This window comes from Schistocerca americana, chromosome 1 (assembly GCF_021461395.2).
Source record: "Schistocerca americana isolate TAMUIC-IGC-003095 chromosome 1, iqSchAmer2.1, whole genome shotgun sequence".
Lineage (NCBI taxonomy): Eukaryota > Metazoa > Arthropoda > Insecta > Orthoptera > Acrididae > Schistocerca > Schistocerca americana.
The window spans coordinates 531,682,907-531,694,996 of NC_060119.1; the positions used below are offsets into that span (position 1 = coordinate 531,682,907).

Here is a 12,090-nt window from a genome sequence, read left to right on the forward strand (position 1 = left end):
TCACATAATTTTCTAATGTTGTTGTTGTTGTTGTAACAACAACAACATTAGAAAATTATGTATAAATTATGAATAAATGTAACATATTTGATTTTTAATTATTAATTGCATTAAAATATGATATTATATTTAAATGTGGTACAAGATTGCGAAACATCAGAACAGAAAACATTTTCTTTGTTTCTAAATATTATGATTAAATTTAAAGATAATATTAAGATAGTAGTAATAGCATATATAATTTTTTAATTAATAAGAGATTTTGTTCCTTACCAAATTTTAATTTGTTACAGGTTCCCATATTTTCGTATGATTGGTAATTAAGAATGCAAATTGTTATCAGAATTCTCAAATAACGATTAAAATCTTTGTGTCTAATGAGAATTTATCTACCAACCACGTGACTACAAGGCTTGATTGCTGTGCACAATCCTTTGTAAAGCTTTGTTAAAAACACCAATAATTTGTTATGGATTAGACCTTTTAGAATTACTAAAGTAATTTTTCCCATGTGTTTTAAGACGTGTATCGATTTGCTTTAGGAAATTAATGCCATGGCATTGACTTTAATATACTATAGGCATGAAGAAAATCGAAGAAGATAATCTTCATCTCCTTGTAAGATTCAAAACAATAGACCTCTGTTCAGGTATATCTGTTCACTTCCATCATTCTCTAACAACATGTGTATCACTAATAGAAGTCGAAGAAAGAGGCTACTGCAGAATCCTGTTTGTCATTTTTCGACTGTCTGACTTCAAATGCAATTTCCGTCTAGTAAAGAATTTGTGCCCTGCAGGTGGAGGAGGAAACCCTGACGCAGACCAAGTTCCCAACGTTTTTCCGCGGCAGCGAACTGGTGGTGTCTGGCAGACTGCGGCCTGTGGTACCGCAGCTGGAGCCCGTGGTGGTGGGGGAGGGCCGCCAGCGCTACAGGTCGCCGGCCAGGCTGGAGAAGGCCTCCTCTGGGGAGCGCCTCTGGGCCTTCCTTACTGTGCGCCAGCTGCTCGACCTGGACGCCGCCACACCCAACCAGACGCTCAAGGACAGGGCCAAGGACATCGCTCTCAAGGTGAGAGTGCTGCAGAAGGCCTGCAAATGATTCTCACATATTAAAGTGGAGCTGTGATGAACACGAAATTTGAAACTTCCTGGCAGATTAAAACTGTGTGCCGGACCGAGACTCGAACTTGGGACTTACGCCTTTCGCGGGCAAGTGCTCTACCATCTGAGCTGCCCAAGCATGACTCACGCCCCATCCTCACACCTTTACTTCTGCCAGTACCTCGTGTCCTACCTTCCAAACTTTACAGAAGCTCTCCTGCGAACCTTGCAGAACTAGCACTCCTGAAAGAAAGAATATTACGGAGACATGGCTTAGCCACAGCCTGGGGGATGTTTCCAGAAAGAGATTTTAACTCTACAGCGGAGTGTGCGCTGATATGAAACTTCTTGGCAGACTGTGTGCCGGACCGAGACTCGAACTTGGGACTTTGGCTGTCCGGGCAAGTCCCGAGTTCGAGTCTCCGGCACACAGTTTTAATCTGCCAGAAAGTTTCATATCAGCGCACACTCCGCTGCAGAGTGAAAATCTCATTCTGGAAACATGAAAATTGGTTTGAACATCACAGTGTATTCCAGCACATTGTCCTATTGCTCAGCCAGTCAGTTTAACGTGGATTCCAAACGATGGTACAACTAGGCGTTTTTCACATTAATCAACATGGCCAGAAGGTTGAGAGATGGGATAAACGACAGCTCAGTATTCTCCAACTTCCTGGGATCGAATCACTAAGTTGATAGGATTGTCTAAGGATGGAATTGCAGAGGCAGATCAAGATTTGATTATAAAATGCAGCTTTTTGAAGCTGAAGTGTGTAGCAGTTACAGTGAAATGGGTGACTGCCAGGCAACAGGACTGGAGAAACTGCTTGAACCAAATTGCTTTTCTTTTCCAAAGTTTAAAAATATTTCATGAAAGTTGTCGGTAGGCAAGTTTGCATCTTTTATTTAAACGAGAAGTTCAACAAAACTCACTGGAAAAGCATCATATACACAGCCTGACAAAAGAATGTAAAGCATCCAAAAGATACGCTCATATGTCAGTGTAACTTCATACACGTACACAATACCAGTGGGTGATTAACTTATCACAGTTGTAGTTCTCTGTGATAGGTAGAATGGCCACCTGAGTGCTTTAGTGTTGTTCATGTTTAATGTTGTTACGAGGACTGGGAGGGTATACAACGCTATGAACAGAAGTTGAGTGTCCACTATGAAGGACATAAAGCATAATCGGCCCCTGACAGAGCTTGAACGGGCCTCGTTGTGGGACTAATTTCTCTGGCCGTTCGAATCGTCTCATATCCAGATTTGTAGAACATTTGGATGTGACAGTGGCGAACGTTGAACTGGGAATGTGAGGGCAGACATTAGCAGCATCAAGGTTCCAGTCAATCCTGTCTTGTCACCACAAGGGAGGATTGCATTATTGTGCACCAAGCACTTCTAACCATCTAATATTACCGAGCGAGGTGGCGCAGTGGCTAGCATACTGGACTCGCATTCGGGAGGACGATAGTCAGAACCCGCGTCCAGCCATCCTGATTTAGGTTTTCCGTGGTTTCCCTAAATAACGTCAGGCAGATACCGGGATGATTCCTTTGAAACGGCACAGCCGACTTCCTTCCCTATCCTTTCCTAATCTGATGGGACCGATGACCTCATTGTTTGGTCCCCTACCGCAAATCACCTAATATTTCATATACCAGTAACAGACTCCCTGTAACATCCTCTGTCGCATGATACCATTGGTTGGAGACTAGCAATAATCGGACTAGGGATGTACCAACCTGTGCACAGCCTGCCACTAGCATCATAACACAAACTGCTGTAATAGGGATAGTGTCGTGGCTGAGAAACATGGGTTGGTGACGAATAGCATCACATTGTGTTAAGTGATGAATCGCGCTTCTGCACCAACCCCGATAACCATTTTCAGCGGATATGACTGGGAGAATCACAGCAATGTTACTCCTGGCGTTGTGATATGGACTGCCATTGGTTATGACTTTGTCAGGTCTTGCAGTGACTGTGGGAACTCTGATGGCACAAAGGTATATCACGGGCATACTGCATCCACGTATGTTATTTCCCGTGTGATTATATTTTGGTGCCATTCCTCATAGGAAAATGCTCTTACACACGTGTAATATGTCTCTATGAGCTGTTTACCTGATGTTGAGGTACTTCTATGGCCAAGAAGCTTCCCAGATGAATCCTCAGTAGAATGCGTGTGAGACGAGCTCAGAAGTCAGCTCCGTCTCAATGGCAAAGTCTGGGATATCACGGACTAGTTACAGCACACGCAGCACGGTGTATTTCATGGGAGGACACAATGTACTTATGATACCCCTCCCATGGCATCTGCCTATGCATCCAGGTCAGAGCGAGTGAAACATCATACTGATAAATGGGCACCTACTGCAAAGCTCTTTGTAACTTTGACCCGATTTTGTAATAACAAAAAAGTATCACAAACCCTTTCACTTCGTTTCCCTAACCCCTTCCAGCTCACTATTGTTGTTAGACAGTATAATTAACAGATATCAGTTTTGCTCTACAAATAATTCACTTCAACCTTCTGCATATTTTGACGTTCAACGAATCAACATCGCATCCAGGAAGCTTGAACTCATTTCGTCGTGAGTGTGTCCGACGTATTCGTATTGCAGATGGTGCTGTGTGATTAGCATGCAGTAATAAGAGATACAATAAAACCTTTTATAATGATAAATAACTAAAAGTTGAGTTTCAGTGTCTCAGTATTGACATGATCGACTTCAGATCCGAAAACCTTGATTTCGAATACGGTTAATCCTATGACTTTTATCTGTCGCTGATCACTTTCTTCACTTCTGGCTACGTTTCTTAATGTGAGAAATGCTGAATGGCACCAGGTTTCGTAATCCATGATAAACTGCAGGTTTCCCAATAAATGACTGGGCGAAACAGTTCTGTACAAACTCCTATGTTATACAATTCCTTGTCACCTGTTATAGTTTTCACCTTGCCTTCTATCAGTGCCTGTATAAACAACATGTACTTCAAAAACGAGGGACATTGTAATATTAATTCAAAATTAAAAGTGTACACAGTGAGGAGATCGCTATGTCAGTAGATCATAGATTGGTACTTCGACATACGTGATATTGCACTTTACGGGCGAGTTTGTTCCGTTGATGGTTCGAGAACAGGACGTGCTAGGACAAGATATTACATAATAGTACAGCCCAGCCACCACTGTTTTCTTGTAGTCCATGACATTGTCCTTATATCAAACATTTCTTCTCTTTTGTTTACGGCGTCTTGCAGAAAGCTTGTTGCTGCGTTTGAGATCGTTCTGCTTTTTGTATTGAGCCAACCTCTCTCCTTTTGTTGCTGCTGTTATCTGTTGCCGTTACAGCGTCCTCCGAAAAACGCATCTGCCCCATTATAATCAGTGGATTTTCGTTGAAATGCTACCACACGCAACATACAGAAGTAACTAGCATGTTGTATTCACTCTTTTCTCTAAACTGCACTTACACCACTACAAATGAACTCCTCAAATGTCTGTTTGTCCAGCAGACAGGTTGCTCTGTATCATTTACAACTTAATTCCCAACACGTTGCCGCTGTGGCATACTAAAAAATGAAAGGAAACAGTCTTGTTTATGCCAGAGTAAACAAAAGTGGTTCCAGTGGCTCCAAGCTCTATGGGACTTAACATCTGAGGTCATCAGTTCAAAAATGGTTCAAATGGCTCTGAGCACTATGGGACTTAACATCTGTGGTCATCAGTCCCCTAGAACTTAGAACTACTTAAACCTAACTAACTTAAGGACATCACACACATCCATGCCCCAGACAGGATTCGAACCTGCGACCGTAGCAGCCGCGTGGTTCCAGACTGAAGCGCCTAGAACCCCTCGCCCACCGCGGCCGGACAAGTAAACAAAACATTTTATACTTTCTCGCCAGACTCATTTATCAAGACAAGCCGTTGTTAATCGTAATAACTTCCTTGTCGGAAAAGCTTTACGTAACATTTCAACGTTGTAGTACATTCTCGTTATTTGCTATGGACCTGTATTTCCTCCTAATATACGTCACATTATGGTAGCTCAGAAATGAGATCAACGTAACCTAATGCGTTTTAACCGTGTTGCTTGAAACTAAGCGTAAAACTCATACATCACTTCCCTGAATCACGTCTGGCGACAGAAAAATTAAAGTTACATTTCATATGTTTTCGCAATCTAGTATAAGATACTCTGCCAGTGATTCATTTCGCTTCTGCTGTCTGTTAATCCTACGCTTTACCATGCGATATATCAATGTCTTAGGCATTGACGCAATTTCTTCAGAACAGTATGCAACCAATTAACTTCTATGATCTGTCATTATAATTTATTCGAAGATTGCTTGTCTTGCTCGAGGTATGTGTCGAATAATTTCTCCCATACTGATACTTTCAGGAGAAGGGCCGTCGATAGTCTACACGAAACGAAATTTCTTAAGAGGTACAGTGACATTGGTTGCAGATGCGCAAAATCTGAGAACAAATAATTACGTGCGTTGTCTTAAGTAATTAATGGTGTATTTTGCAGTTCAGGTTATTACATCTGAGTGTTTACTTGTGTTTATGCCCGTGATAGACGCAGTATAAAGCGACGCACACCGCTAGTCTTTACGTTACGAGAAATGTCTTATAAGAGTGTGCTCTCATGAATCGAAAGACAGGTATCCTTTCCCTATGTTCTGGTTCGTACTTCTCATATGCTTCATTGTAGATGGAGAAAATATTGAAGTATTTTGGCCGTACCAGATTTAATGAACTGATGAGTGGATTACTTATTTGAGTAGCAGTTATCCATACCTTTCACTTCTCTGTTTTCGAGTTGAAATGGCATCGATAATGGCGTCAGAAGAGACTGGGCAGTCCCCCTGATAGGCTAAGCGCGGCTAAAGCGCAGTGCCTTCCCATAATAAACGGCGACTACAGTTTCAATCTGAGCTTCAGGAAAACTATAAAAGTCGTTGGCAGGCGAGCCACACGTCATAGGCCAACAACAGCCCTCCTAACTATTGTATTATTTTCTCAGATCCTCACCCTCCACGTTCTCTTTTCGACTTCCTATAACTACAGCTAAAAAGTGAACCGATGTTTAATAGGACTGGAGCGGATATGCAGACAAGCAACAACTTTAGATAAATAATGCCAATACTGTTTCTCAATCACTCACGTACTTCTGAAAAGTCTATTACTTGCGCTCACCACCAAACTGTACTGTATTGTTGTGTTGCTAATTACTGTACAGAGATTTCATTGTGTTGTGCTTGAATGAAATGGACATTTGTAACTTCCTACCACATCCAAATGGTCCTCCTTGCGGAGCCTATGGAATAAGACTGATGTAACATAATGTAATGCAATTATAGCAAGATCGTTCTCACTATTGTCTTTCACGAGAGAAACATGTTGATAAACAACTATATGTGTTACCAACTATCAAGACCTGAAGCGGTGACGCTATAATGTGTTTCAGTACTCTTTCGTGACTCCCGTGACGTCATTGGTGGTAGTCAAACCTAACGACACATCTGCCGTGGACCTGAAACGCGCCGGTGGAAACCGTGGAGGTAAATATTGTCAATGAACGACATTTATTCAGTTAAAACAAGCTATTTCAAACTTTCAACTGTTCTTTTTAATACACCTATGATTTAGCTCTATATTCCTGGGAGAAATTTTGTTTATATATCAAAGGCTTTACGTTTTAGTATTATTTCCCTTATTAGCGCCTTCTGTTTAGATAACTTCTTAAAATGAAATACGGTTTTATCCTGCTTTTACTGTGGTCCTTGGACGTCACAGTTTCATATGATCCATAGCGCCATTTTACAAACTTCAAGGCCCTAATGCTGAACACGAGGATGCATCATGCGGGGTTTAAGTTCGTAGCCTTGCTTGTTGATGATGACATTTCAAACTGCGACGAGGGAATTCGTTCTCGGTTTGTGTGCTGTGGAGGGCCCCACACTCGAGCGATAAACTGCTGTCGGTATCTCCTGCAGTCGATCGTTCACTTCGACCTAGGCACACACGATAGATTTTACAAGCGATTTCCATCAGTATTTCTAACGCCGCTATGTCGTGACGTTCTACTGTGGAGTATGAACTGTTACAGCACAGTAACTATTGACCTCTGTATCTCGACAAATACTGCAAGAAAACAACTAATTAGCAATTGAAATTTATTAAACTTGTTTTGGAACTCATTTCTTCGGAACAGAAGCTATTTTACAGAATACTTATGATTGGTCGTTGAGGTCAAGTGGGTTATGTGCATCTTTCCCGTTTGTATATTGCAAATAAATCTTAAAGTCCTCGATTTTTTTTCGTTTATTAAGTTTTTGGTTTAACTACGAGTCTGTACACAACGTCTTTGAAATGGCGATTTGTCTATTTATAGTGAATGACAAAAAAGTTAATGTACTCAGAAGACATGCTCGGAATCAGAGGAACTTCGTGCACGTCGGGTATGTAAATGATTTGAGTTGCAATTCCGTGCAATTCTTAAAACGGCCAAGAGAGTGCTTTGTGTTGTACGTGTGTAGTGTTGTTACTACGACTGGTATGGTATATAATGGAGGTGATCTGCGTCAGATGTTGAGGATCACTGCAAAGAACATGGAGATGACTGTATCTGGATTGGTACTTTTAACGGAGAGCATGGACTGCTATTCCATGGCATTGCATTGTGTGCAGCGATGTATCGAGTTTCTTCACCATGACGAATCACCATGGCAGCGATCTGCCGAGATGTCACGGTCTTTGGATGTGTTAGGAAGGCACTGCGGTGATGCTCCTAGCGTCATGGTGTAGTCAGCCATCGGGTATGACTATGTGTCAAGGCGTGACTGAGGTAACACAGGCGACAGATAGCTACGTCACAGATATCCTGCATTCGTGTGTTACCTCTCATGTGCAGTATCGTGGTGCTATTTCCCAATAGGACAATGTTCGCTCTTACATGGCAAGTATTTATATGAACTGTCTATGTGATAGTGGAGAACTTCCACGGCCGGTAGGATCCACAGATGTTTCTTCGAGGGAACGTGTGTGGGACCAACTAGGATGTTATCTCCATCCCAGTGCCAGCATGCACGATGTGAAGGGTTAGCTAATTGTGGTCCTGCTTGCCTCAGGGGAGGATACAACGGCTTTATGACACTATTCCCAACGGAATCAGTGTATGCGTCCAGACCAGAGGGAGCGCAATGCTCACTCTGCCGAATTATTTAGAAATTTGACTCGATCTACTCACTGACATAGCACCGTGTACACACTCGACCCGTGAAGGTTCATTTTGTTTCTTTATCTCCTTGTAGGAGCTTCGTTTTTTTTTCAGCAAGTTTAAATGTTACCGATTGCACACCTTCTGCTGTGCTTGCTGTACATTATATGGAAACGACTTACATTAGATGACAGAGTAATTAAGTATGGCTGTAGAATGGGTGTGCCCATAATTTTAATTGAAAGTCCAGTTAATATTATCTCTTTCTATTTAAAAATTAAAGTGTCCAGTTATTTCAAAATCACCAGCAGGTTCCCAGTATATTTTGACTATTACTATGAACTTCACGTGAATTTCTGTAATATATTCTTCAAAAATGCTCACTTCAAGTTCTAAGGTTATTAACGTTTTTAGGTTTGTATTCGTTCACGACATATGTGGCAACTTCGTTTTCAGAGAGGTTCGTGCTCTCTGATTAACCATAAATCTTAATGTAAAGTCGTTACTCTACATGAGCATAGCAGAAAGAAACAAAAGAACGTTAACTTCTACACAAATAAATTGCAGCCGGCCAGCCGTGGTGCCAAAAATGTCCGATTCTTTGTTTCGTAATTATCAGATTGCTTGGGAATTACGAGCGATCAACGACTGATCTCTGCGATTTTCCTGCAGGCTTTGTTAAGTCCCATGGTGCTCAGAGCCATTTTGAACCTGCAGGCTTGCTATTTACGGACAGATCAGGTGACCTGGTGACGGGTTGCTGCGCTGTGTCGATCTTATGTAGGGCCCTTGGGAGACTCTATGTTACATGGCTGATGGGAGTGGGTGAATCGACAGAAGTCGAAATACGTTCACAGGTACTGAGTTGCAGTTGGGCCTTTGTTAACCTGCAGGCAATGCTGTCCACAGCGTGCATGCCATCAACCAAAGAAGAAACGACATGTGGAGATACTGATCAGTGAAATACGTATAAATTCGAAATCACCTCATTTATTGACATGTCGGAGACAGTACACACAGTTTCGTCTACTAGCTAAGGTTGACAGTGACGGGAAAGCATCCGGAGAACTGTCCCTGTTCCATCACGAATAAATAGGATGGTACTCATTTTCAACGCTTTGGTATAAATTAATGGAATACACATTTTTCCCCACGGCATTTGCGCCTTTGCAGTTTCTCCACCGCACTGAGTAACGGAATTTGAGGAAATCATTCCCAAGAATAATGTCGAAATGCTATCCTCCTACGTAAGCACCAAGTTATGTTTTCCTTCTCTGCTCTCCGCCTCGACATGGCAAGTCCTCAATAGATTAACAGTTTTTGTATCCGGTCCACGGATGTGACCGTTTGGAGGCTTTATTGTCTATTTATCGCCATGAGCTGAAAGTAATCGCTCATCTGAAAATCCATGCCTACGAAATTTCTTACTGATTTTCTCTTTACGTTGCGTTTACAGTCACGATTACCACCACAATTATCCCTTGAAAACTGATGGAATTGACAGAATGTAATGGGAGCTTGGGAGGGCAGTTACACCGGCTCCCCTCCCATTTCCCGATCCATGTCTTGTGTTACAACCAGCGTACACGGATCGTAACATCTCACACAAACATTTCAGAAACAGTTCTCTTGCCGGCTCTTACAAGGGCTGCTTCTGCGGTAAGGTCTGAGCACTAGCAAGTATACTATTCTTCTGTGGCTTGCAGAGGTAGAAGTTAGAAGCACTAGCTTTCGTTTGGTCATGGGAACCATCAGGACTACCTCGACTAACTAACTTAAATGTTTACGTCCTATACTGAGTGACTTCATCGAATTTCAAGAAATATTGGAGCTCAATTATTTATTTTTCATTGCCTTAACTTCCCCAGCGACCTTCTACAAACAGCCATGGTAGCACATTTAGTTAATCGCCACTGAGTAACCACATGAGTTGGGAAGCTAATGCTGTGATTATCAGCCGATACCAGTTCCACATAGTTATCAGTCACTCGAATGTCTGCTCTTTCAGAGTGCTGCAGACGTAACATTCTGCAAAGCTGAATCTGTTTTATGACGTGATCCATACCTGTCACCGCAATGAACTTACAGAGTTATTCAAGCATGCCTTGTGGCCCAACTCAGAAATACATTCAGACAATAACTCTCTCATGATAACCAAATTTAACGAACATTAATGTAATTTTACTATTTTAGATTTCGTAAAAATTTGCTGATGTTCCAAGTACTTCTTAAGTTACAGTATATGCACTTTACTCATTGTGTCGTTTAAGGGGCGATTAAAAGGTTTCCGTTAGAGGGAGTTACTGCGGCGTATATGCAATATAGCGCGATTCCGATGCGAGTATATAAGCACCCACATGTACGCAAAGGACTAGTGTGGCATCCGTGTCTTTCCGACTTGCGCGCGGTAAATGTAGTATCGTGAGCTACGGCTACGTTAGTTTCAAATACGCCCAAACAGGACCAAAGCGCTGTTGTTCTATTTTTGGCTGTAGAAGACCAAACACTGGTAGACATCATCGGAGAATGTTGAATGTTTATGGGGCAGCATGTCTGTCGAAAACCGTCATTGTCGAATGGTACGCCAAGTTCCGAGCGTCAAGGGATGCTGCTGCTGCAAGACAACGCACGTCGCCATATCGCAAACCTCGTAATGCAGAAGTTATGCCAACTAAAGTGGGTGACACTCGTGCAGCTGCCCTGTAGTCCTTATTTCACACCAGGCTATTATCACACTATTAGTTCCTTAAAAAAAGCCTTGGATGGTCCACGATTCCAGTCGGGCGAAGACGTGCAGCAGGCAGTTACGGATTTCTTCACGCAGCAGAACACAGTGTTTTACGAAACATGTATTTTCAACCTGGTGCATCGTAGGCATGATTGTCTCCATGCTCACAACGATTATTGATAATTGAGATACAGATTTTGGACTGTATGATTTCTAACAGAAACTTTTTGATCGCCCCTTGTGTGATATTGTATTTGTATGTTACCAAGAGAGAAACGATAGGATCTAATTTTGTTTCTCGGATGTTTTGCAGGCTACTTCCCGAATGGAGTGCCGGCCTCATTGGGCGGAGGTGAGTGATGGCACCGTTTCATTGTGTTCCACAGCACTCTCCCTCAGAAATTAATTAATTACTTATAGTCTTGTCAATTACGGTTTATGCAGATGAAATACCTATTGACTTTCAAGGGTTTATCGGCCGAGGAGGAATATGCTTAGTGTGACTCGTATCCTCAAGCTGCAAGAGGCAAACGCCCATGCTGTTTTCATTAGTAATTTTTCGTCTTTGTCAAAGGTTTTTTAATCGTGGTAGCAGATAGCTTCCTTCGACAGGCTATTTCGCTTCTTTTCCAGTCCTCGTTCAGATGAATAGGCAGTCAGTCCCTACTGATCTAGATGTCGACGAGAAGTTAACCTCTAGCCTCTCTTGCTTGTGCTAAAATTCATCGGCAATGATTAAACGTTGACGTTGGTTCTGTTATTCTAGACTTCAGGGTCTCTATTGCTCATTTGAAGTAGCTTCAGCGGGAAGTTAGCCGTCGGCATTTGACGGAACGGAAATTTCAAGGAGCTCTTAGTTAAAATGACAAAAGCTTTCTTACTTTCTGTATACTTATCGTCACAGTGCTGCAGTATTGTAAGATGACATTTACTACCTTGGCTTAATGAAATGTATTTATTTAAGATCGAGTTTTCGACTGGAGTGCCATTCTGAAGTAACAGCTTCACTAACATAAACTG

The 12,090-nt window shown here is 42.0% G+C and overlaps 1 protein-coding gene across 3 annotated transcripts in view; it reads left to right on the forward strand.

Moving 5' to 3' along the window:
* The window catches only part of LOC124605423 (inter-alpha-trypsin inhibitor heavy chain H4-like), a 262,768-nt gene that overhangs the window by 31,204 nt on the left and 219,474 nt on the right, over window positions 1–12,090 (forward strand). The window contains exons 10-12 of one of the 3 annotated variants that reach the window (XM_047137117.1): window positions 800–1,072; window positions 6,591–6,684; window positions 11,384–11,422. The exons of the other annotated variants lie outside the window; for them this stretch is intronic. Of the exons in view, the coding sequence (XP_046993073.1) occupies window positions 800–1,072; window positions 6,591–6,684; window positions 11,384–11,422 (406 nt within the window). The remainder of the gene's footprint in view (window positions 1–799; window positions 1,073–6,590; window positions 6,685–11,383; window positions 11,423–12,090) is intronic. 3 annotated transcript variants of the gene reach the window in all.